The sequence below is a fragment of the Mucor mucedo genome (genome assembly GCF_025094135.1).
Source record: "Mucor mucedo strain NRRL 3635 chromosome Unknown EV154scaffold_27, whole genome shotgun sequence".
Classification (NCBI taxonomy): domain Eukaryota; kingdom Fungi; phylum Mucoromycota; class Mucoromycetes; order Mucorales; family Mucoraceae; genus Mucor; species Mucor mucedo.
Genome location: NW_026252311.1, coordinates 181151 through 207412, shown reverse-complemented (window position 1 = coordinate 207412; position 26262 = coordinate 181151). Strand labels below are relative to the sequence as shown.

Here is a 26262-nt window from a genome sequence, read left to right as displayed (position 1 = left end):
GAATGATTTGATTGATTGTTTCATCATTTATAATGTTTGGGCCTTTGCTTAAAATAGAAACATATGCAAAAAAAAACCCCCCAAGCAAATCAAAACTCGGTGGTTGTATATCTGCGTTCCAGTAGTAGCTTGTAATGACAGTGAAGCAGATTTTATGGAAAACAGAAATCAATCATCCTATAAAGTCTAGACGATATGGCATGTCAATTGACGCGTAGAATTCAAAAATACGTTTGAAAAAAATACAGAGTTCTAGACATTTCTAATTTCTTCCGGAAGACAACTAACTCAGTGTCAGTAGAACTTTTTTATTAGCGTGATACATTATATGTTATTTTTATTTATTTTTTTACAGACACAATGGGTACTTTTTTAAAGGAACACGTTGTGATATTTTCCCCATCCTTTCTTTTGCTGTGGTTCAGCGGTCTTTTGTTTTTTGAGAATATTTGTTGTAGACATCTTATTTGGAGATTCAGAGGATTCAGGGCGTGGTCTCTTTAAATCGGACATAAATCGAACATTTTTACCGTCAATGCTAGGTTCCACAAGGTTCTTCCAGTGATCAGGTAAAGGAGCTTTATAAACTCGATGTGTCTTTTCTAGCAAGTCATCCAGGATCTTGAAGTTATTTTGATCACGAATAAATGTTTGATGTGTTGGATCTTTCATATGCTATTTTTTTTTTTATATTAGTAAAAAGTTAGTTTATTATAAGGGGTTTACTTACATCTTCCAATTTCTCAAATTGACTGTTACAATTTTCGCAGTAACGAAGATCCTTCTTCTTTTCTTTCTCTTTACGTGCACGGTTTTCTTTATTTTCCTTCTCAGCTTTCACAACTTGTTTAAGCATCTTTTGATGTTCATTTTGAGTGACATTCTCCACCATACGTTTGTCCAAACGATTGACACTTTCGCCTGGTGGGAATATTCTTTTCTCGTTCTGCATAGTCGACACGGACCGAGTCGAGGCTGATTGAGTATTATTTGTGTTGGTACATGATTGTTGAAATCCGGATGCGCGTAAACTATATTGGGAATCAGGATTGGCCATCAAGGTGACTGGTGTAGCAGGTGGAGTTGTGATATTATATGAAGCAGTAGTAGTTGTGGGAGTGCATGGTGTGATATTCGCTGTTGCTGCTGCTGCTGCTGCTGCTGTTGTTGTTGTTGTTTCTGTTGTTGCTGTTGTCACTGCTGCTGTTGTTGTTGCTGCTGCTGCTGCTGCTGCTGTGGATGTATTGGTAGGTGTTTGTGGTGGTGATTTTAGCTGTGCTTTGTCGTTCTCTTCTTCTCCCTTTTTAGGAGCTACACTTGTCGCGGAATGTGGCTGTCTTTTACCGAATGGGGATCTTCCTACAGGCGTTACTTTAAGGAATGGCCATGGGTAATCATTGGGTTTCTTCTTGAACATTTCTTTTGTATACTCTCTCGAAATAACAGGCCGGTGCACTTGTGATGCATCCTCGATGGTGAGATAATATCCAGTGTATGCAACGAAATGAGGTCGTTTCGCTTGTGTTTCGCTATTGACTCCGGTAGAAGGTCCAAATAATTTCTCTTCTTGTAATACTTTACCCAATGCCTTCTTTTCCTGTAACTGTTTGTTTTTATTTTTGAAAGGTGAGGCCTTCATAAAATAGTCAACAGTTTTCAACATGACTATTTTATTACAGTTTAATATATACATTTTCAAATATTTGTTGTTGTTTTTTTACTTACCATCTAAGCTCCATAATACAATTCCCCATGATAATGCGTTATCGACAATAGCATCTTTTGATTTGAATTCTTGTTGAGGCTGTGAGGGGGGGGGAGGTTTCTGTTAGTAAGATAAAAGAAATCAAAGCATATAAAGTCAATTACCTTCATTCTTTGTTTGGATGCACTTCATAAAGAAAACAGTCAGCTAAATTATAGGAGTATAAAACTTGAATCATACTTACTTTGTATCACAGAGTGATTGCAGCATATTTTCCTGTATAGGTATGCTTTTTGTTGTAATGAGATGAGTACACTTGTTTGAAAAAAACTTTTCCTGGGACTAAAAGAAGAAGTGGTTCAATACATTGTTCCATGTGCAAGAGAAGAGATATCTTTAGAAACTTACGGCTCCTAATAAGACAATGGCTCTTTCAAGACTAGCCTTAGCACTTGCTTCCAAGTTGTCCAAATAAAAAACACAATGAGTGAATTCTTTCTTTTTGGCACTTAATTCTGAATCAGATAAATTAACGGTCGTGGTGTACTTTGCTGCATGTTCGTTATTATTATTATTGTTATTATTCTCCTTGTCTTTCAATCCAGCTTGAAGCTTCAATTTTTGTTGCAATTCTAACTCACGTGCTGCAGAACGTGCTTGCAATCCGTCGGTTTTTCTCCATTGTTTAGCGCTACTGCCAATGAGAGTGTTGTTGCTAATATTGCCTAACTGATTCTTTGCATAAGACATGTTTATCAATATCCCAATAAACTGTGGCAATAAAATATGTTATTCACACCAACAACAAAAATTGAAAATTATAAAAAAAAATATATATATGAAAATGGATCAGTGCGGGATAATAAAAAAACGAATAGCCCGTCACAAATCCTCATCCTTTTGTCCTTCAACGGTCTAACTACACGGCAGCTTCTTCATAGACAGAATGGATAAAGCACATAAACATGAGAGAATACACTTTTATCTGAACCAACTACTCTTTCTTTCTTTCTTTTTGGAGCCTTACATACTCCCCGAAGAAAGCAAGAAAGGTACAACAATAGAAACGTTTGGTAAAGACATTGAGGTGTCAAGACAAGTAACCATTTGGGATAAGATATTACAATCTCGATCTATAATGAAAACAGCATTTGGCCATCTTTCCATGCAACTAATTCATGCTTTATTTCACCAAGACATGTCCTATACGGAGCCATCTTTTGAATCTGTACCTGAAATTTATCATGTAAGACAGACAGCGTACCTTTTTTCTTATTCGTCAGAATATTTCAATGTGGTGTTTCTATCTTTTTACCGTTCTAATATTCAAAATGCGTGATGTATCACTGCAATGAATGTATAGATAGTTTATTTCGAGTAGATATGAATTGTTATTTCATACCCGTGAGCTTTTCTCTCATGCAACAAACTTGATGATATTGCTGTCATGGAACTTCTTTTTCTCCTGCAATTGAATTCTATGTGCTAAAATGTACAGACATTATCTTGTAACTCTTATTTTGCAAGACAGAATATAGCATTTGATGATCTCGGGAAATCAGGACTTGTTTCTAATGTTTAACCGAAAAGCAATATTACTATCTATAGTTTAATTATGGTCCAACTTTATTGTTGAAGCTTTCCTTGATAAAGCATGTTCATGTCAATATTCCCACACACACAACATGCAAAATTATGTAAAATAACTGTTAATGCAAATAGCAAGAACCAACATACCCATCTGGACACAAAAGAAGTCTATAATAAATAATAAACATATTGAATAGTGTTTAGTAGATTCTACATATCGTGGATTATCAAACTAACAAAATGTTCCATGTACTTATAAGACTGTTTTTTTTTGGTTGTAAACATGTGAGCAACTCACATTTTCCAAGTACCGATTATTAATTGACAGTGGAAGCACTGCAAAACTAACGCTATACCTTTTAAAGGGATATTTAAAGCAAAAAATACTTGTTTTGTTGAAATTAACTACCGGATATGAACTAGTTTTTTGTCATATGTCTTGTTAGGTGTTCAAGATATTAAGAAGCCCATTTTTTGTCCACCCGTCCAACCGCTTTACCTCCTCCCCCCCCCCCTCGCCGATGCTCCCATTCTTCTCTCGATTAAAATAAATTATGAAGGTTACATTTTTTTTTTTTTGCAGGACGGAAGAGATAAGCACATGTATTAAGACAGCAGCGCCAAGTGATTTCTGATAAGATAATCACTGCTTATTACCCCGTTCTATAAGATTCTTTTACCGCGATATCCCTGAATGATATAAATAATGTTTAAAAAAACTTTTTATGGATTTTACATGCTGGGGAAATTGACAATTTAAGTAATAACCTCCAAGAACGGATGCGGATCATTGGGTTGTTCCCCCCATCAACAATAAGATGGGGATTTTTTTTTGAGGTTCAATGAGAAATTATAAATTTCCGTGAAGCGGGAACAAAAAATATCTGTTATTTTGGGTGATACACGACCCAACTCGATCCAGGTAATTCTTGAACGGAAAATATTACTACACTAAATCAGTAGATATGTGGGTTTTATGTATGGTTACTCAAGAGTGATAGCATCATGAAGTTTGTACACAGACGTATGAGTAACGTATGCTGACTGACCTAGAAACATTGTGGGAACAAGTATGGCTCATTATCCCGTAAGACCTTTTTTTTTTTTTAATTTCTTGTGTCATCATGCCAAGAATACTACAATGCTGAATTTATAAAAGTTTTATTTGTACACAGTGTCTTTTATTATTACCTGATTAAAAAAAAGAGGTACAGGAATAAGCCTCGGCAGGATGGAAAAAAGCACAGATTCGGGGTTACCTTAATTACGAATATTTTTTTTTTTTTTTTTTTGCAAATAGAATTCTTGGGCTCATTTGAATAATATGATGGGGTTCCTTAGTGATGGGGGGACTACGTGATTACATAACATTGACAAACAAAACGTTCTTGCTTACCTAAACTTCCCTCGTTACCAGAAAAATGAGGCGTTACTTGAGGCAACAAAGGATGACCCCACGCCATGTTTATATGTCCATTTGACAAGCAGTCCTTTTACGGAAATTTGTTTTTTGTTTTTTCTTTCTGCACAGCCATCATTTATACAAACTCGCTCAGCTGTTTCTTCTTCTTCTTCTTCCCGAGATTAACAACAACAAAAAAGAAAGGTCATTCGTTCCAATATTGTTTACTGGATTTGTGAATCACGCATTTATGATGGCAACTTACCCAAAGGTGGACGAAAATAGTATACACGTTACAAACATTGTCACAAACCATAAATCAGACCATTATTCAACTTGTAAAAAGGCATGACCTGTTCAGCCCCCCTCTTTCTATCCTAAAAGTTACTAAACTCATAGTTTGGTAATCCCACCGGGTCTTCCAGATTAACCTTGTATGGTTTAAGAAGGCAAGTGATGAAAACAATGACATCGAATGCAAATATTTGGGGGGTGGGTTGTATTCACTACTACTACTAATTTTGGGTTTCATTTTTTTGGGTGGGTAATGTGTACCGGGAAGTGAGCTAGCGGTATATCACATAAAGTTGATCATGGGGTTTTGTTGTGTGTGCAACTAAACAATATATGGGAGTGTCTGCCTAAATGATAATGCTCGGTACCCAAAAGATGTTTCCCAACAACAGGCGTCTTTTATAGAAAAGATAGGATGCTTAGTATTTTCACTCTATTTCACAGGGGGGTTACAGTCCCTCTGATGCTTATTAAAAACAAGAAATATCTGCTTTTAGCTTTTTAAATCCATTATGTTGCCTATTAAACTAGAGACAGTCTGTAGAACTCTATACAAAAGTACTCGTTGCTTCTAGTCATAGTAACAATGATCTCTCTTGGGTGGTTACGTTTTTAGTTTAATAGACACCTGTTATTATAAAGTAGTGAGGGGCAATGAAAAATTTGAAATATGCGAGCTTTGTGGTTTTTTTTTTTTTTTTTTTTTGACAAGCGGCGACCTAAGCTGTCAGTTCGGAGTTTCCACGGCAACAACATTCATTGTACACCTCAATAAGAGATAATTATGCTGCAATGAAATAGAACAATGAATTACGGCAGCACGTTAAGTCATGAATAAAAATTCTCTCAAAAGGAACTCCATGGTTTTAGCAGGGCAGCTTCTTTTTTCTTTTTTCTGTACACTGATTTGTTCGCTGGATTTAAATTTACTCAATCATGCAAATGTGTCAACTGTCTCTCTTTTGCTGCATATCCTATAATGAGAATAAAAAGCAACATTTTATTGAGTGTTCTGCCTCCTTATAAAACACAGAGATCATTCCGATTAGAATCTTGTTTTTTTTTTTGGAGGTGAAGCATACGCAACTGTTGGAAAGGATCATCATATTTGGTACATTTCTTGGTAATTAAAAGAATAACGCGTCTTTCACTCAGGAAAACAAACAAACAACAACAAAAAATTGAGCAATTTGAATGATGTCACACACACACACACACACACACATAATCGCGTTCTGCACGTTTTCTTTTTTTTTTTTTACCCCTTTCTTTTTTATTAAAAACTAATGGATTTAGCGTTAGATGTTACTTCTAGTTGCAGAGTGCGTGTACTGCTTGTACCTGTTTCACCCATCAAGAAAGCGACTTTTTATAAATACGTAGAGTTAGTAAAGACTTTTCATGTCGTTCGACTGGGCGATGTTACTCCTGATTTAAAAAAAGGTGCCAGTGGTAAAAGAAAATGCATAACATGTGTAACAATTAAGAATCTGAATTGAAAATGATTGTTTTTTTTTTAGCCATGTTCAGTAGTCAGGTATTTCAAGAAGGTCAAATGCATTTTCAATTTATTACGCATTGGACTCGTGAGCATGCCGAACTTGAAGATTTCCAACCCCATCGTCGCATATTTGGTGTAAACATTAGAAACAAAAAAAAAGTACTGATGAATCTGACTAACCATGTCTACTTTTAAAAGGTCATTGGTATTATGGATTGTCAAGAATGGAAAGACAAGGACTTGAGTGAAGGATACAAGCAATTTGAGCAGGACCTCGATAAAGTAAGAGTTGTTATTGTGCCTGTGGAAATGGTTTTAATCCCATTTACTTTGTAGTATCCAACAGCAGTGGCGACACGATGTTTTGCATTTGATCCAACTGAAACCCAAGAAGACGATACAAAGGGACTCATTATGATTCCCAATGTGGGTAATATGTCATTTTATATGAGTACCATGATTTGTGATTTTGCAAGCGAGATACTCAACCAATTTGCTCTGCTGGTAAGAAAAAAACATAACAAACAAAAAAAAAAAAACATCAACAAACAAACTTTTTTTTATAATTATTATTCAAAGGCAAACCGGATCGAACATCTTTCAGTATTGGAATCACCATTACCGAATATCATTCATTTACCTCCGCGAAGTCGACCTTCTCCACATCAAAATCGATTTTCTCAACCTCCCATCTCTGTATCTCCCAGTAATTCAGCAAGCTTATTGAAAAGAGCTTCTTTACAACCATCCATTCAAACCACTGCTCATCCATACCATCACTCAAATCTATCCACGGGCGATACCATTCGAGCAAAGAAAAGAACTCCCGGTCGAATCAGAAAGTTATTGGGCGATTTCTATTTACTCTCCGGAAGATTACCCGACGCTGTCAATCAGTACAGTATACATTTTTCCTCTTAATTGTAACCCTAAAGGATTTGCATGTCTTATTTTTTCTTTTGCTATTTCTATCTCTCTCTCTCTCTCTCTCTCTCTCTCTCTTTCTATCTTTTTTTAAATGTAGTTATGACCAAGCGATAGAAAGTGCAAAAATTACTTCTGATTTTTTATGGTTAGGAAGTGCGATGGAAGGTTGGGTGTGTGCTACCCTTCTTTTAGAGTATTTACAAGAAGATATTGGTGTATGCTCCCTTTCTCTCTCTCTTTTTAAATGAATATATACATTTTACATCAGCAGAACAACTTACCCTTTTTTTTCGTTAGCATATCGTGTCCAGAAGTCCTATTATACCCGATCCCCACTCTACAGAAGACGAAGGCGAAGAAGATCAATCACCTCCCACAGCCACCATTCAGGGCCCTCGATCCACTTTAACCGTGATTGTCGAGACCTATGCAAAAATCATTAGCTACTATTCACGTGTATCGACCACGGCTAATTTCGCCGTACCCGATCTCGTGTTTGCCGAATCCTGTTTAAAGATAGCGCGCGTATTAACCACAGCTTATTTAAACGATGGATGGAACGACCGCAGCATGTCTTTGCTGGTACACGGTCAATTGCATCCTCTCTCGGAGGAAGAAGAAAAAACCGAAAAGAAAGGGTTGGGTAGTCCCTTTTTGACGATGCACGATTTGGTAGCACATAAACGTAGTGGTATACCTCGATACGATATTGCAGATTGGGTGACCAAGATATGGGAGATTCAAATGGATGAGTTATCCTTGTTCGATCAAATTCATATCTGTAGTTCGATGGCGTTGATTTATTCGTCCGTAGGGTATCATCGAAAATCCGCTTGGTTGATGCATGAAACGGTGGATCGCATGTTGCCACTCCTCATCCAGCAACATCGACGCACACTGGGTAAATCATCGCCAACAAACCATGATGATGGCGTATTGGAGATTTTAAAGCGCATGTGTGAGATCTATGGGATTGGCGAGCGTAACGTACATGATGGAGGAGCGTTGGAAGCGATGCGACAAGAGGATCAAGATATGGTTTTAAAAAAGGCCACCCAAAAGAAACAAATTCAACAGCAATTGACATTGCCATTGGGAGATAAGAGGTTTGGTTGGCCCGAACTTCAAATGGATGTTCTAAAGCAGTGTATCTCTGTCTCGGATGCATTGATCGATAATGGGTCACGGTTATATTATACCACGGTTTTGCTCAAAAACTTGTATCCGTATATCCCAAAAGCAGAACAGATACGATTGGCTACCACCATTCAGGGGATAGTAGCTAGTAACAGTATTCATCAACGCGTGTCTACACCTGCGTCTGGTAAAATCAATTATTGGGGTGTTAATATCGTTTCGCGTGTGGAGGCCAAAAAGCCCATCTCGAGAAAAGCAGTTTATTCACATCCGATAAAGAACGAAGCCGTAGCGAATGCGAATAAACACACCGTGTCTCCAGAAGATGCAGATCCATTTATTTATAATCCATTTGCCAAAAAAGCCGATACGACTGTAAGCTAAAAAAAAAAAAAAAAAAAAAAAAAAAACTTGTGTTAAGTGGAGATATGTATTCACCCCCCGCGTTAGTATAAAATTGTGTTAGTGAAAGACGAAATATCCGAGTTCAAAGTGACATTAATAAATCCGTTTGGATTTGATTTGGAACTACAAAACATCATGCTAAGGTAAGCCCTTTTGTCTCTGTCTAAAATGGTGTGTAAAATCATTTTATCTAAAATCAAAAGTATGATATCAGTACATCGGGTGTGGCATTTAGTGCTGTACCAACTGCTGTCACGATCCCTGCCAATGCCACCATTTTTATTCAGTTAATGGGCACACCTGAAGAAACAGGCACGTTGGTCATCCGTGGCTGTATGATTCAAATCATTGGATTTTCAGAACAAGAATTTTTAATTGACCACCAAGAGAAAAAGTCACCGGAAAATGTCATTAATGAGCATTTCATCAAAATCAAGCACTGGTAAAAAGAACGGGAAAAGAAAGGGAAAAAAAAAAGGCTTATTTTTTTGAATTGACAAAAGAGTTATCTAGTGGGCTGGATGCAATGAAAATCAGTCGAAAAAAAGGTATTTTTATCTCGTACTGCTAAAAAAAAAAAAAAAGAACATGTTCACTCATTCTCTACTACGATTTATGTACACATATATAAAAAAAAAAAAAGAATCCACAGGTGAAAACAGTGTGTCGAAATTCTATGAACTAACGGTGATTGACGATCAACCGCTTTTAAAGATAAAGACCACTTCCATGATGCATGGTGCTGTCATGCTTTACGAAGGCGAGGTGTACGTGTGTGTGTGTGTGTGTGTACTTATGGGAAATTGAAACTAAAAAAAGAAACATCTCCCTCCTTTTACCTGTAGAACACATATTACCATGGAGCTAGAGAATATCGGAAATATTGCGGTCGATTTTATCACACTGTCATTTACAGATTCAACTACCTCACATCCTCAAGCCATCAATCCTGAACTTCCCACTGAAGACCAGTATGAAATCGAGCTACACACCAAGGGTACACGTGTCTTTTCCTGGGAAGGTACTTCCGATACAATATCCACGGATTTTGTTGGGAAAAAAATATGGTTGCCACAGGGAGCAAGTACAACCCTCCAAGTCAATGTCTATGGCAAAAGAGACTGGTAAGTGCACACGAGATAAACAAAACAAAAAAAGGGGGAGGGAGGATGCTAAAACTGGAATAATTCTTTTTCTTATAAAGCCATGATGGAACCATCCAGGTAGATTACGGGTATTTAGACAGAGCTGTATCTGAAGTCAAAGAAATTCCAAGTTCGAAACCAGACGAAATATTGGCTGCCATGTTTTATACACGACAACTGTATTTAAACGTCATGATTTCTGTTTACCGTAACCTCGAGCCGTTTAATCCGGACGTTGTCTATCTACGCCATAGTACACCCGCACCAAACGATGTACTGGAGCATGCATTAAAGAACATTCACCAGCAAGGAGACATCTCCTCACTGATGCAAAGCCAGCCTGTGGAGGACTTGTTACTGGTCACGAAAAACGTCGGATTGGAAAATCAAGAACGTAACGAGTATTGTCTTGTAACACTGGATGTTCGAAATATATGGACTGTGCCCTTTGATATTCATTTCGAGATTGATAACAAGACAGAGGATGCCAGCGACAGCAGCGGTGGTGGTGGCGGTGGTGGCGGGGATCTTGAGTCTCGCATCACGGTTTTACCGGGAACCACTTCGAGGTAAAAAAAGAAGAAAAAAAAAAGGTGGAAGACTGTTTAACACTTTATTTATAAAAATAAGAATTGTTCTACCATTGAAACGGTTGTTTCTACCTGCGAATGTGTGCCAGCAAGAGATCCCCTCGTTCGATCCCAATAAACAATTTGTGGTATCGCAAGGGCCAAAGATCTCGGAGGAGCAACAAAAGGCGCGACTTCAAATGTTTTGGTACCGCGAGGAGCTACTACAGCGAATCAAAGCCAATTGGAAATGCAGACTGACACAGCGATGCGGTATATTAAACCTTCGACCGTCGTTACGATTAACAAGTCTTCAGCTGGGGATCTTGAAGAAGGAGGACGTGGAATTTATGGTGGAGATGAAGGGAGATAGTGTACAGAAATTAAGTCATCGAAGATTTTCGTGTGTTTGTAATGATTATGTGGTGATGACAGTGTCCATCAGGAACCGATTTCGTAAAGTTTTGTGGGGGAGGAGTTTTTTTACTTTAATTTGTCTGGTCTAATACCCTATATCCATCTTTTTTTTTTTGTAGCTCATCCTATTAAGCTAATACTACGTATTCAACCTGTGCAAAGTTATAATGATGGAGTAAAGGAATATGATTTATCAGATAAGCTATTGATGGAAGGAGTACAACAAGTGATCTTGCCTGAGGTAAAAAAAAAAGATATAAATAAACAAGGAAACAATGAAATTGAACGAATTAACACTGATTGAATTTTATTTAGATTGCACCTTGGGTAGGAAGCATATCACACTCGTTTCCAATCTTCTTTCTATCTCGTGGACAATTTGAGCTCTTGTATCATGCAGAAGATGTACATACACGCCATATTTATTATGATCATGAATGGGCTGTAGTAGATGTGACAGAATTAAAAACGATTTAGAAAAAACTGATAAATATGTTTGGCATGCTACACAATCTGACTCTGAATAAGATTTTTTCTTTTTTTTTTCCTTTTAAAAACTTACTCGTTACTGTTTTTTTTTTATTTCTTCTTCTTTTTCTCTCTTCTTAAAAAAACCTCACTAAAAGAAGAAGAAAAAGAGAGAGAGAGAGAGTAATAGATGACCAAATTGGATTTGACGACTGAATATATTTTAAAAGGACTGACAGAAAGGACGGATAGAGAAGCAGTGAAAGTCAAGGACCACCGACATCAAAAGCAGTGTGAGGGAACCCATTTTAGAGTGGAAGAAAGTGATCTAGTGTCTTATTTCGAGACACTGACCTGTTTCTGTAAACGACCTGTATCACGATATTATACGTTGGAATATGGAGCTATTTTAGAATGTGCCAGCTACGACGAGACAAAACCATTTTTCAATCCACGTTTTGTTTGTGGGTTTCATGTGCATGAAATTGCCTGGTTGCGATTGTATGAACAACTTTTACAAGGTTATATGATTTGTTCACGTCTTGTTGAATTAAGAGCCTGTCCCTTATTTAATTTCACCTACTGTGCCTTGTTTAAAGTTCACAATGATTATCCATCTGTTCCTGTGGGTTTACCTACTTGCTTTTGTCGAAAACCCATAAAGATGGTTCATGAACAACAGGTCATCAAGAAACAGCAAGATACACTACTAAAATACCTCGAACGGACCTCTATCGATCAACCCAACAAAATCATTACCAATTTTATCTGTGCCAATCGAAATGAACAAGGCGTAACCAAGTGCGACTGGATGAATTCAGCTGATATGAGTGTCTTTCCGAAACCTAAAAACAAATTACATTCTCAAGTCGATCATTCGACTTATTATGAATACACTGCCTCGTTAAAATCAGACGTCAGTGCTTATCTAGCCACCACTCTCTTTTAAACTGACATACCCCCCCCCCCCACACACACACACACACCCTTTCTCTACTACTAATAAGCACTACTACTAATAATAAAAAAGAAGGCTACATCTTAAAATGTCAAAATGTTTGACATTTTATATAAAAGCATGTTTCATCCCATGTGCTTGCACACCAAAAAAGTAATTTTCCTGTAGTGACTCGTTCTTTTATACTCTATTATCAGCTTTTGACACCTGCAGTAGACAAGAGGGGGTGCAACAGGAAAAAAAACAGCCCAGTGTGATTGCTCTCTCTCTCTCTCTCTCTCTCTCTCGCTCTCTTTCAAAGGTCACACACTACTACTACTACAGCTCAAAAAGAAAAAAAAAAAAAAAAAAAGACAGTCCCTTTTTTAAAAGCGATCTCAGCCCAAAAGCGGGATCAAAAGGTAAAAACTTTCCCTTTTTTTTTTTTTATTAAACCTTACCATGCCTCCCAAGAAGAGTATTCAACGTACCAGTAATAAAGTTGCCCCTAAGGGACCTTCCAAGGCTTCCAAGGGTAAGAAGCAAACAACACCTGTAGATAATAAACCCAAGAAAACCAAGGAGCAAAAGGTAAACATTAGAAGAAGAAAAAAGTTTTCATAAAAATTACTTAGATCTCAAAACTTTTTTTTTTTTTTTTTTTTTTTTTAAATAGGAAAAGGAAAAGATACCTGAATATGTGGAAGTACCAGAGAACGATAATGACATGGCTATTTCTGATGAGGATATGGAATTCTTTGCTGAAAATAAGGCTTCACTTTCCTTTTTGACAGGTATGGACAGCAAGGAAATCACCAGGTATGATATTACATAAGCACCCTTCTTTTATATGTACCCTAATAAAGCCCTTATATCTTTTAGAAACGTCATTAAAAAGAAAAAGGTGGCTGTGAAAAAACCCATTGCTAAAAAGGAAGAAGAAAAGGAAGGTTTGGACTCTTCTGCCTCTGAAGACGAAGTATTTAACTCGGACGATGAATTGGATCAGTTTGAGGAATTAAGTGACAGTGAATTGTTAATGGTACCCGAGATTAGCGATGAAGACGATTTAGACGACGATGACATGGACCAATTATTAGCCATGTCAGAGGAAAAGAAACCCAACCCCAAGAAAAAGAAGGCCGCTAAACAAGCCAACGAATCTGACGAAGAAATGGATTATGAGAGTAAGCCAAGAAAGATTGCCAGTGAATGGAGTCGTAAAGACTATCACACAAAGTTACCTATCAAGTTGCCTGGTGGTAAACTTCATCAAATGGCTGAACCTCAAGAAGGTGATTCCTCTGATGAAGAAGAAGTCGAAAAGGAGGTTGTACCTGTTGTTGAAAAAGTAGAAGAAAAAGTGGAAGAAGAGGAAGAACAACCTAGATTAAGCAAAAAGGAGTATCTTTTAAAGAAGAAGGAAGAATTAGCCTTGATTGCTGGTAATCTTCAAGGTGATCCTGAGGAATATGTGGGTCAATTGAGAACTCTTCGTTCCATCTACAGAGATCGTAATGTCACTGTCAAGAAATTGGCTTTACTCACTCAATTGGCTGTTTACAAGGATATCATTCCTGGCTATCGTATTCGTCCCTTGACTGCTGTAGAAGAGGAAGTTCAAGTCTCGAGAGATATTAAAAAGATGCGAGAATATGAAAAGTCCTTGCTTGCTAATTATGAATTGTATTTGAAGGATTTGAACATGCTGTTATCTAGTAAGTATATATTCCATATGAATACTTTTTTTTATAGATGATTAAACAAAACAAAAAATATAGGAAAAAAGACAGAGGAAGATGCTTCATTGGCGTTTGTGGCTACACGTTGTTTATGTGAACTGTTGATTGCCAAGACACATTTTAATTTCCGTTTAGAGATTATGGTTGCTGTTGTGACACGTATGAGTACGATCAAGTGGAACGAAGCAGCGCAATTATGTAGCGAGACTTTAATTACGATTTTTGAAAATGATGTGTCTGGTCGATCTTCGTTGGATGCGGTCAAGATGATTATTCGCATGGTCAAGTCTAAGGGTTATGCCATTAATGAAAATGTCATTAACGTGTTCTTGCATCTCCGTCTCAAGGATGAGATGGCTCATAATTATTCTGCCTCAAACAATGAAGAGGTTGGACAAAAGCGAAAGAATAACCACAAGCCTTTCATGACCAAAAAGGCCAGAAAGACTATGAAGGAAACCAAGGAGATTGAGAAGGAGTTTCAAGAAGCTGAAGCGGTTGTTAGCAAAGAAGAAAAGGATAAAAACGTAAGTGTGTCATATGCCAAAGGAAAATCTCTTTTATGTGACATTAATTTTGTTGTGTAGCACACGGAAACTTTAAAATTGATCTTTGCGTTCTATTTCAGAATCTTAAAGAAACAAACTTCATCACCTCTTTTACCAGCCGTATTAGAAGGACTTTCTCGATTTGCACATTTAATCAGTGTTGATTTCTTTGATGATCTCTTAAACGCACTTCGTGATGTGATGCACTCCTTTGAAGATTCCAATGATATCTCTCGTACGAGTTCTGGTACACGTAAGCGATTACTTTGTATTATTACAGCCTTTGAATTATTGTCTGGACAAGGAGAAGCTTTTAATTATGACTTGAAGGATTTCTACACTGAAATTTACAATATCCTTTTTAAGGCCACCTTTCATACCAAGATTGAAGAGAAACCTGATTCTCAAAAGCAGACCGAGAGTGAAATGTTGATCAAGGGTCTTGAATTGATGTTTTTAAAGAAACGCCAAATTCCTGTGAATCGATTAGCTGCTTTTACCAAGAGATTTGCCTTGGTTGCACTAAATATGCCTAACAAGACTGTATTACAATGTTTGGCTTTAGTTGATAGACTTGTACAGGTAAATAGGAATTATAGGTGAATCGATATATATGCTCACACTGTTTTTTATGACCTATAGAAAGACCACCGTTTAGATGCACTTTTGCAGTCGGAAGATAGAGCGTCCAGTGGTATCTATGCACCATTATTACAAGATCCCGAACTTTGTAATCCCTTTGGTACAAGTTTATATGAGCTTTTCCTCTACCAGGTAAAAACAAGAAATAATTAGTGTGTATGATTGAAACTAACATAAATGATAGAATCATTACGATCCCAATGTGAGAGCCATTGCCAAAGCCTTACAAAAGGGTAATTAGATAATAAATAAATAAATAAAAAAATAGGGGAGACTACAGAAAAAAGTACGGTTGATATCGGATAAAGGGGGGGAACCAAGTTAAACATAAAGAGTAATGGATTGTGATCGATGCTGACACCTAAAAAGAGATGACGACCTTATATTATTTACCAGCATGTGAATCCCTTTTTTTGTGCTACGGTCCCTCCCCCATTTCTTTTTTAACTAATCAGGTTTTTTTAATATACAAGTGACATGACATTTAAAGAATGTGACACCAACAATAACAAAAGAAGAGAAGGGGGGCTTTTTTTATTATTATTGAGATTTCCCGTTAGATAACAATGTTTATACAGCATATGAAATTGTGTACAAAAAAAGATGGGATGATTACTATCAGAAGATAGTTTGTATTCCTCCCCCTACTTACCTACTTTAGCCCTTTATTTCCCCCCCCCCTTTTCTTACACTTTTTTTTTCTCACATAAAAAAAGAGGCGTCGGGTAAAGTTGCGGGGAACATCTCCCCCCCCCCCAACTTCCTCCTCCCGCGGAAAATGAAAAAACCATCAAAAAGTAACGTATCACAATAAAAGCGAAAAAAGAGAGTAAAAAATAAAAAAGATCCAGCATCGGCTTATTACACGTGGAGTATCAAAAAAAAATAGAATCCCTTTATCTTATATTTCACATGTAAGTGAGAGGAAGGACCAAAAAGAAGTGGGCGCAGAAAAAAAAAAAAGAGGATAAGAGATAAAAAAAAAAAGAGAAAGAAAGAGGGTTACACAGCGACTAGACCATTTATGTCATTCTACCAAAAAAAAAAGTGGGATCACACAACAGCATATTTTGTCAAATATTGCCGTCCATAAATGAGGATTGGTAATGATGATGATGGCAACCGGAAAGGGCGGAGCTGATTATTATAGCAGGCACGTTGTAAAAAGCTTAAATTCTGCTCAACTTCCATATTCAGTAATTAAACTATGGAGTGGAAGAATTAAAAAAAAAAAAAACCCTGAGAAAGAAAGTGAATATAATTGTATTTTTTATTGTTATTATTATATGATTTTTGTTATAAAGTGTGGGGAAACAGCAGTGTCTAAAGTAAAAAGTGGGGAAGAGAGAGAAAAAAAAAGGGGGGGGTAGCAAAGTCGCGTTGGGGGTATATGAAGTTTTTTTTTTTTTTTTTTTTTTTTTTGTTCCTTAGAGATCTTCTTTAATTTCTTGGAGAGACAGGACAGTTCTAAATGATAAGAGTTAGACAATGACCACACACACAAAAAAGAGTGAATGCCATATTTACCCTTGTTTGATGCACACGTGAGCCACAAATGAGACAGAGACATGCATTATTCACAAGTGGTTCTTGTGTATGCGAAGAACGGAGTGATTTAATATGTGAATAGAGAGATGAAAGCATAATTATTATTGTTATTTTTTTAAAAAAAAAAGATTAAAAGAAAGAATGAGTAAAATAATAATTTTTTTTTTTTTTGGCTCAAATTTAATAGAAAAGTCAAATCGTGTCACATAAATTAAGGTACAAATGATGTTTTCTTTACTGCAGATTTATGTATTTCACGTGCCAATGGACAAGTGGCCCAATTATTATTTTTTTATGGCGGAGTTTTCCTGTGGTTACTAATTAGAGGCCCAAATTAATCATTCGTTACAAGTAACGTCAACAATACCTCTCTCTCTCTCTCTTCTGTACCGGCAAATAACAAGAAACAACGCACACACACCCATGATCTACTTGTGAGCCACAACTGTACTCAATTCATGTATAGAGAGATACATGTATTGGTGAATACCGTCTCTCCGTCCACCAATAAAATTTTAAATAGTATATGCAGAAATAGAGTGTGGAGGAGGGGCTGATGCCAGAAAGTAAAATAGACAATGTAACCCAGAAACAACCAATACATGTTTCAACCGAGACTTTTTTTTTTTTTTTTTTTTTTTTTTTTTTTTTTTTTTTTTTTTTTTTTTTTTTAGCGCCGTGAGCCAAAACACATGTGTACCAGTAACACCTGATTAAAAATCTTGTCATTGATAACACAATGAACAAATTATTATTCTTACCTGTACAAAATAAATTACAAAACTAATCGCTATATAGTAAAAAAGTCACCCCCCGTCCCTTATCTGTCCTAACTCCCTCCCATCTTTCAATGCTTGACATCAAAAAAAAAGAGAGAGTTACAGTCATCCCTGTGTCGTAAAATAATTCTTTTATTTACTATTGTGGGATCCAGTCTATGTAGAGTCACACACGGAAGGTGGGCAGACACTTTTTTTTTTTTTTTGCAAATAAATAAATTGCTTAGAAATGATCATTACAATTTTATTTGTAATGATTTACAAATTCGTTGGTGTAAATTCAAATAGTCAGCTACTTTCTTATTTTAATATAACTAATACTTTTTAATTCGTCTTTTTTTAATATAAGCAGTAATCTCCCCACACACACCAAAAAACTCTATTTTTTTTTTTTTTTTTTTTTTTTTGTATCGCCCAATCTAACCAATCTCAGCTTCTCTATAAAAAGTCTATTTTTTACTGCAAATGGGAAACAGCAGTTTTAATATCTAATTAAAAAATTTATGCAGATATTGAGAATAGTGACAACAAAGAACCCTTTTTTTTTTCTGTTTCTACTCACCTAGTGAACATCAAAAAAAAAAAGAGTCAAACAGTGTAAATGAACTAGACTCACGTATCGATCTACTTCCAATGTCATAGTGAGATGATTTTCCAAAAAGTTAAAATTTTATGACAATAAACGTTACACAATATCTATTCAATTTGACACGTTTCTTAGTCCTGGATACAGTGTACAACTTGGGGGTAGGGAAAAAAGACACGTTTGTATAGCAATATGTATTATTATTTTTAAAACAAATGAAATGGCCTGTTTCCCTTTGAGGATGGCATTCCGCTAGTAGAGTGAGCAAACGGATCACTTTACTAATGGAGGGTTGGGTTGCTGAATAAGAGTACCCCTGGATTGATTCAAACAAGATCATCCGACCGCATCAACTGTTGAAGCATCCTTTTTTTTTTTTTATCTTTGAGGACACTTAACATGCAACAAGTATCACTCTTCTTGTCCCTTTGATACATTCATTAATGAAAGTACTTGGATATCTGACAACCTATACTGACACTTTCTCTTTTGCATGCACAAAGTTCCCATTTGTTCCCGAAACAAAAAAAAAACAACAACAAAAATCACACCTTCATTTAAAGTTTTTGTTGTTGTTGTTCCGCAGCAAGTTCCTCTCGTGGTTTTTCTTTTTTTTTTGACAGGACGATACCACCTTTTTTTTTTTTTTTTTTGTCTGTTAAGTGATGCTTGTTTTCAAGCGGTGGGGGACCGGTTACCATGAGATCACACATCATCTCTATCGTTACACCCCCGATCCAAACTTAAAAAGGGAAGTGCATGAACGTGGACCTTTAATAAAGCACAAAAAGTCATAGATCTGCTCATTCCGCCGTCTCCATCAAGAGAGAAAACGGGTGAGTTATTTTATTAAACGGGAGAAAGGGGGAAGGGTTACACTTTTGTGTTCCACTTCACTAATCCATCAGTGTGGTCTAGTCTTTCATTGACCCTAGTAACCCTAGAATAAACTGCCTGGATAAAAAAAAAAAAAATTTCCCCCAAATTTATATCCTCTTATAGACTAAATGATTGTTCGGTCTAAATGATGAAATGACTGCAATAAGTTTTAATTAAGAGGTGCAGCCGTATTTTTCCCTTTAACCGAGGCTTTATCTTATAACCTCTCAGATGATAAACAAATGTCTTCGACTCGGCTAGAAAGAGAGAGAGAGAGGAGAGGTAGTTTACTAAAAGAATGACATACATTGATGTTTTAGTTACATTGAAATGTTTCCCGGCTATCGGGTATAAGAGAATAACCACGTTTTTTTCTTTTTCAAACAGTCATTCTTGAAGACTTTTTTTTTTTAAAAAAAAAAAAAAGACGACCTTTCCCATATGAAGGTGAGCCGTTGTTGGTTTGTAAAGAAAATAATCATACGACAGCATGATGTAGACAATTTAATTATATATTTTTGGGTAAAACTCAGTCTATTTGTGCCCAATGAATGTCTAAATCTACCTAAAATAGCTCATACAGGTTTCTGGGGGGACCGAGAGGGACTTCACGGGCAGATGTAACTGTAGGACGAGCTTAACTAATTGCTGCTGATAAAGATTGAATGCGTAAGCACTTGTAACCATCTTTGGGAGGAGCAAATATAAAAAAAGGAACTTGCATTCGATTTGTCAAGTAACGCGATAAGGTTCTAGATAACTCACTACTAACAGGTATTTTACAATTGGGATTTCAACATCTTATGACGGTCTGTGCTGGCTGACCGGTCTAGAAAAGGAGTTTTAACACAGAAATAGATTACTGTTAAATATGGTTAATTAAATACGTAATCTTCATAAGCACAATTACATTAGATAATAAATGTGATCCGCCCCCCATTCTTTTATTTCTAAAAACATGTAAACGTCTGTCATTGAGGTTTAGCTTTTAAAATAAGACATTCGACATCCATGTAACAACCTAGACAGACTTGTCGTTTGTGACAACCATTAATATTAGTAAGATTTATCTAGTTACGAGTTGCTAAATTGCATAAATTTCATTTACTATGATGACATCAATAACTACAATGTATGACTTCATTGAAAAATTCCACAGGCAGTTTATTGCCTGTCTAGAATTTACCTGATACGACATATAAAATCACTGACAACCTTGAGTCTTGGCATATCAGAAGAATAAATGAATGATATCTAGAGGCGAATTACGGTGCTACTAAATTAAAAAAAACATCTGAAAAGTATCATTTAAAAGTGGGTCAACTAAAATATATTTGAGTAAGGTTGATTTTGGATTCATTTTCATACTTTATGCGAATACCCCCTAAGTGAATATTTTGAATTTCTCAGTGTTTTTTAAACAGTGTCCTTTTTTTTTTTCATGCAAATAATAATGTATTTGCTAAAGATAAACTCCTCCCGCCCTTTACACAGGATATGGGTTCATTAGAACTTTTAATGGCCCTTTTTAAATGTATTTGCTTTAGATAAAAATTATGGGTTTTGATTAACTACGGAAATTCGATACCTACAAGCACACCTTAAGATCAAGTATAATGCGACGCTCACAATACTTTTAAGAACCTAGAGACCATAAATGATAAGAAAGAATGTTAAAGACATTGAGGAGAAGAGTCATAACCAGCGAGACTTATCCAGACAAATCACTGAAAATATAAACTCTAACCTTGTCTAAATAATAAAGACTATTTACATAACCAACAGAGACTCTTACTCAGCAAAACAGAGAAGAAAATTGGTAAATTTTAGGAATAAGAGCGATATGTAAGCTATTTAAGGAGACGATTCAGTGTGAAGTCCACCCATTGAAAGACATTTTTCAGGAACAAGTACAATTCACGACGTAAACAGTAAGACTACAAACATTTTAAAGTTATTTTGCCTAACAAATGCCTCATAAAAATATAACGGAAAACTGCATCCTCAAAAAAAAAAAAAAAAAAGTGGCATCTTAGTGTGAATTAAATAAATTTTAATACTTTATGCGAATAAACACTTGTGAGATGACAAATGTCAACATTTCCTCCCACTGACATAAAAAATCAAGTTGCTTATTTTTCAGTTAAACATAAAACAAATGGGAGAGGGAAGGGGTTCTAAAGAGGATTTTTTATTATTTTGTACAATGGTTTAATTTTAATTCTTTTCTTTGTATAATATGTACATATATAAAAAAAAGAAAGAGAGAGAGATATTCTTGTTTATCCGAAATGGAATGAACTGTGGCTGTGATGTTGACGTCCTCCACCGCCGAATCCACCACCACCACCGAATCCACCACCTCCAAAACCGCCAGCTTGACCAAACATGGATGCGAACACATCATTGACATCCACACCACCTGGGTAGCCTCCACCACCACCCATACCCATACCACCATCTAAATCAGCACCCGAATCAAATCGTGCCTTCTTTTCGGGATCACTCAAAATAGCATAAGCTTCACCCACTTCCTTAAATGAAGCTTCTGCTTTAGCATCACCGGCGTTCTTATCAGGATGGTATTGCAAGGCAAGTTTACGATAGGATTTTTTGATTTCTGTCTCACTGGCTGATTTATCCAACTTTAACACCTTGTAGTAATCCTTACGAAGTGATTTCTTTAATTCAAGTTCTGCCTTACGTAAGAGGCCGTGGTATTCTTTTATAAATTTAAAAAAAAAAAAAGCATTAGCGTACGCAAATAGAAAATTATCTCTCTCTCTATCTCTTCTTTACCTCTATTGGATGCGTCTACTTCAGTCAACTTTTTATAATCTCTCACTGCTTCCTCATATTGCTCCGTCTCCATATAACAAGCGGCACGTCGACTGTACACCTTGTAAAATTCGTTGTCTAATTCAAGGGCTTTATCACAATCAAGCAAAGCTTCTTCAAACTTCTTTTGCTATAGATTCATAATTTTTTTTTTTTTTTTTACAAATGCGATGATATCAGTACGAATAGTAATAAATAAAAAAAAAGATGGTGATTTACCTTTTGCAAGACGGCGGCACGGTTGGAATAGAGACGAGAATTCATATGATCGTTCTTTGGATCGATTTCCATAGCAGCAGTATAGGCATCATAGGCCTCTTCTAATTGATTGGCTTTAAAGGCAGCGTTACCAGCTTCCTTTTGGCTGTCAATGGCACGAGCCATTTTTAAAAGGGCGCGGGCCTTTGAGAAATCGGGATCACAACGCAATGCTTCCACACAGTGAGCAGCTGTCTTTGCGTTTTCACCTTGGCTGTAAAAGACACGCGCTCTGAGGTATAAGGCGTCTGGGTTCTGGCTGTTCATACGCACCAAAGAGCTTTTTTTTTTTTTTAGAGAAAAAGGGTCAGTAAGAGAATAAAGTGGGGACCCAACAATATATATATATATATATAACTCACTTGACAATGCGACTGGCTTCAGAGTAGTTCTTTTCACCTAAAGCACATTCGGCTTGCATGACTCTCCATTTGACGGGCAATTGATCTGCGTCGACAAAAGCGATAGCACGGTCGAGACTGTTACGGGCGAGACCCCATTGATTGTTTGACATAAAGGTGTTGACCTGAGCCATATAGTTGTAAACGTGTTGCAAGTTATTGTATTCACGTTGAGCGATTTTAGGATCGATTTCTGCGGCACGGGTGTATTGACGACCGGCTTCTTCGAGATGACCTAAATTCAAGTGACATTTGCCACCACGTAAGAAGGCTTTTGCGTTTTGAGGGTCTAATTCCGTAGCGGTACGACAATCGTTGGCAGCATCCTTGTATTTCTTTTGCATGACCAAAGCGGCCGCACGGTTGTTGTAATACGTTGAAGTCTTGGGTGAAGCATCTTTTTTTTTAAAAAAATGGTTTAGTTGCTTTCTTGCCAATAAAACCTCTTTTTTTTTTTTTCATCATCATGATGCTTACCAATGGCTTGAGTGTACAAGTTGACGGCTTCTTCGTAATTACCAGCCTTGTATTGTTCATTGGCTTGATTCTTAATCTCCTCAGGGGTCCTGAACGTGAAGCGCAAGGTTAGATTTTTAGTGTATATGTTAAATAATTAAACTTTTTTTTTTTAAAAAAAAAAAAATTACATTGGAGTATCAACTTCCATGGGTGCTTCAGTGTCAGACATATTTTTTTACGGAAAAAGTTGTGGTAGAAACAAAAAAAAAATGAACAAAAAAAGAAATAATTGCTCCTATCTTCTACCCGATTCACAAGGAAAAAAAAAAAAAAAAAAAAATATTTTTTAGAAGATAAAAAAAAAGTCACCCTTTTAATGCGATAGAATTTGCTAGAAAGCTTTTTGGCACTTCCCCCAAAGAGATCAAATTACAAGAGCACCAGAGCAAAAAAAAGAGCGACACACACAACACACAGAGCGACAGGAAAAAAAAAAAAAAAACGGAGTTTCAAACATAATTTCAATGTCCTACCTACACCTGCGAAATACACACACACATTGGGCAACGCCTCATTTGTTGTATGGTTGTTCCCTTTATTCTTATTAATATATCTCTCCTTTCTCTCTCTATCTGATGAATCCTGGTTACAGTGAAAGTACTAGTCATAAGCGACAAAAGACGAACGAACAGCCAGCAACTGCGATGGATGCCAACGATTTTCTTAACTTTGATTATGAATTCCCCATGGTGAATGGGCAAGGGGAGACAACCACAGCGGCAGGAACAGGGACAAGAATTCCCGAAGATTTTTTCATGTTTGTGACGGATAACAGCCCGAATGCGACTATCGTGAATACACCTTCACCCAAGGCCATCAAAAAGATGGAGCCGCCGAACCAAGCAGTGTATACGATTGTGGTAGGTGGTAAACCCTTTCGACTGAGTTGGGAATCGCTCAAGAGTGATGGACCAACCAATTTTTTCCTCGAGTATTTTCGAAAAAAGAAGACGAGTAAAGTCATGCATATTGATCGAGATACAGATGTATTTGAGCTGATTGTACGTCATCTCCGTGGTTACTACATACGCCCCATTGACGACATTCAGAATCAGTCTCTCTTGTATGATGCAAACTATTTTGGCTTAAATCGTCTTAAGAAAATGTTGCAAGAGTATCTGTTTCTTAATGTTGGTGGTAGAGTCTTTCGTCTGCCATGGACACTATTCCAAAAAGGTATAAATAGGGTCACACACACACACACATATATATAATTAATAACTGACACCCGCTCTCTCTCTCTCTCATTCAATCTCTCACTCTCTCACTCTTTAGATGGGACCCATAACTTTTTTACGGGACCCTTAATGCACTCGTTGCTATCGCCTCATACAGAGGATGGCAACTCTCCACCCATCTACATTGACAGAGATCCTGACATCTTTGCAGACATTGTAAATCATCTCCGCGGTTACACAATTCATATTAGAGATGAAATGCACAGAAAGAATCTGTTGAAGGATGCACAGTACTACGTATTTAGGCAATTAAGTGATAAATTATTAACGGCACAACAGACGGTAGCTGGATTTGGAGATGGAAGCAATCCCGAGGTATTATTGCTATTACAAGATATCCGACTCGTCAACATGATTCGTCCAGACATGAGTGATAATCCATCGTCTTCTTCCGCAAATGGTTGGACTGCTACACAGGTCCAATATAAGCGCATTGTGGAGGGAACACCACATGCTTTATTAGTCCAAGTGTCTGATTTATGCATCCAAATACACAAATCGGAGACTATCACTAAGCTTAGTTATGAAATGAACCCTTCTGACTTGAAAAAGATGGTGAGTATGGCCAAAGCCATCAAGGCAACAGGAGGGATGAATATGGAGCTATTTTTGGACACCTATTGCGCAATCACAATTGACGATAATCAAGTCAAATCAATTGGGTACTGTCTGGAGAATGACATCATCGAGACTCAGTGGGAAGCATGTACTAAATGTAAACAGGATTGTCAAATGTCGAAATTAATATTGCAGCGAGCTATTTGTGGAGTTCATTTAATGGATAACATGATGACTTTGTGTGCATTAAGATTAGAGGCTATTAGCTCAAGATTTAGACTTAATTTAAAGAGGCAGTTTCTCTCTGGGTAGCTAAATAAACTTTGATTGGTGAATCCCATTTTATTCACACACACACACACACAACACAACACACACACACACACACACCCATTTTTTTTTTTTTTTTTTTTTTTTTTACATACACACACACACACACTACTACACTTTTTTACACACACTACAGACATTATGTATAAATATCCCTGCCAATTTTATTTAATTTTTAATTTCTTTTTTTTACTTTTCCATTTTTTTACTTTTTTTTTTAACTCTCTTTTACATAAACAAATATGCCTTTCCGTTGTAAGTGTGGTAGAACCTTTGAAAAGACCGACTCTTTTGCTTCTCATACATCTGCTTGTGCTCCCTTCCATCATCGACGTATGTCAGATACGACGCAGATGTCTACTGCTGCTGCTGCTGCCGCTGGTGGTGGTGGTAGTGGTGGATCACAGCCGTTTATCAACACCTCCTTTCGATTCTTGTCATCTTCATCACAGGCCAGTTCTCCCACCGACTCTGTCATGATGGACAGTGATTTATCTAGCTCTGTACCTACGAATAATGGGTTTTTTATGCCCACTGCGCTATCACTTCAAAATGCTTTTGAAGGTGCTAGAAGAAGATCCATGTCGTACGGCTCCTCATTTAAATAACCCTTTATTTTTGCATCTCTCTCATAAATACCCCCCATATCCGCTCTCCTTCTGTAAGTAACTGTTGTATATGATTTTTTTTTCTTCTATCAAAATAAATATATATATATTTAAAATTATCTATTTCCGCATAAAACTCTTTTTTTTTTTTTTTGAAATCGTTTAAAACTCTAAATATTAAGTGGTACACCGCCCATAAACAAACAAATCAAAAAAAAAAAAAAAAAAAAAAAAAAGTTGATTTTCTTGTATTAACCGGTAGAAAAAAAAATGAGCAATTTTTGTCCGAAG

The 26262-nt window shown here is 36.6% G+C and overlaps 7 protein-coding genes across 7 annotated transcripts; 5 read left to right on the top strand and 2 right to left on the bottom strand.

Moving 5' to 3' along the window:
- Positions 1–269: 269 nt before the first annotated feature.
- EV154DRAFT_601086 (Dfp1/Him1, central region-domain-containing protein) lies at positions 270–2518 on the bottom strand. Its single transcript, XM_051607210.1, has 6 exons — positions 2114–2518; positions 1950–2047; positions 1870–1891; positions 1726–1804; positions 731–1665; positions 270–675 (listed from the first exon to the last, which is right to left on the bottom strand). Exons 1-6 carry the CDS (start codon positions 2453–2455, stop codon positions 373–375), a joined length of 1779 nt encoding a protein of 592 aa, XP_051459596.1. The 5' UTR covers positions 2456–2518; the 3' UTR covers positions 270–372.
- Positions 2519–6277: 3759 nt separating this feature from the next.
- EV154DRAFT_561636 (TRAPP II complex) lies at positions 6278–11569 on the top strand (the record flags this gene model as incomplete). The annotated part of the gene is made up of 16 exons (XM_051605686.1): positions 6278–6443; positions 6512–6627; positions 6691–6774; positions 6829–6996; positions 7072–7388; positions 7517–7634; positions 7717–8931; positions 9007–9104; positions 9176–9403; positions 9475–9509; positions 9605–9728; positions 9807–10085; positions 10166–10675; positions 10737–11131; positions 11212–11333; positions 11408–11569. The coding sequence occupies 16 exons, from the start codon at positions 6278–6280 to the stop codon at positions 11567–11569; spliced, it is 4137 nt and encodes a 1378-aa protein (XP_051459595.1).
- An 85-nt stretch (positions 11570–11654) lies between these two features.
- Positions 11655–12939, top strand: EV154DRAFT_160134 (uncharacterized protein). The gene has a single exon (XM_051594152.1). It carries the CDS (start codon positions 11751–11753, stop codon positions 12507–12509), a length of 759 nt encoding a protein of 252 aa, XP_051459594.1. The 5' UTR covers positions 11655–11750; the 3' UTR covers positions 12510–12939.
- On the top strand, positions 12852–15762 carry EV154DRAFT_440332 (CBF/Mak21 family-domain-containing protein). The gene is made up of 7 exons (XM_051596921.1): positions 12852–13088; positions 13174–13316; positions 13380–14215; positions 14279–14766; positions 14827–15369; positions 15430–15561; positions 15614–15762. Exons 1-7 carry the CDS (start codon positions 12960–12962, stop codon positions 15668–15670), a joined length of 2328 nt encoding a protein of 775 aa, XP_051459593.1. The 5' UTR covers positions 12852–12959; the 3' UTR covers positions 15671–15762.
- A 5620-nt stretch (positions 15763–21382) lies between these two features.
- On the bottom strand, positions 21383–23547 carry EV154DRAFT_502701 (uncharacterized protein). Its single transcript, XM_051600826.1, has 6 exons — positions 23366–23547; positions 23196–23284; positions 22680–23115; positions 22279–22597; positions 22021–22189; positions 21383–21943 (listed from the first exon to the last, which is right to left on the bottom strand). Exons 1-6 carry the CDS (start codon positions 23404–23406, stop codon positions 21504–21506), a joined length of 1494 nt encoding a protein of 497 aa, XP_051459592.1. The 5' UTR covers positions 23407–23547; the 3' UTR covers positions 21383–21503.
- A 43-nt stretch (positions 23548–23590) lies between these two features.
- On the top strand, positions 23591–25560 carry EV154DRAFT_502697 (uncharacterized protein). The gene is made up of 2 exons (XM_051600825.1): positions 23591–24413; positions 24513–25560. Exons 1-2 carry the CDS (start codon positions 23813–23815, stop codon positions 25343–25345), a joined length of 1434 nt encoding a protein of 477 aa, XP_051459591.1. The 5' UTR covers positions 23591–23812; the 3' UTR covers positions 25346–25560.
- On the top strand, positions 25561–26090 carry EV154DRAFT_550140 (uncharacterized protein). The gene has a single exon (XM_051604909.1). The coding sequence runs from the start codon at positions 25606–25608 to the stop codon at positions 25969–25971; it is 366 nt and encodes a 121-aa protein (XP_051459590.1). The 5' UTR covers positions 25561–25605; the 3' UTR covers positions 25972–26090.
- The last annotated feature ends 172 nt before the right edge of the window (positions 26091–26262 follow it).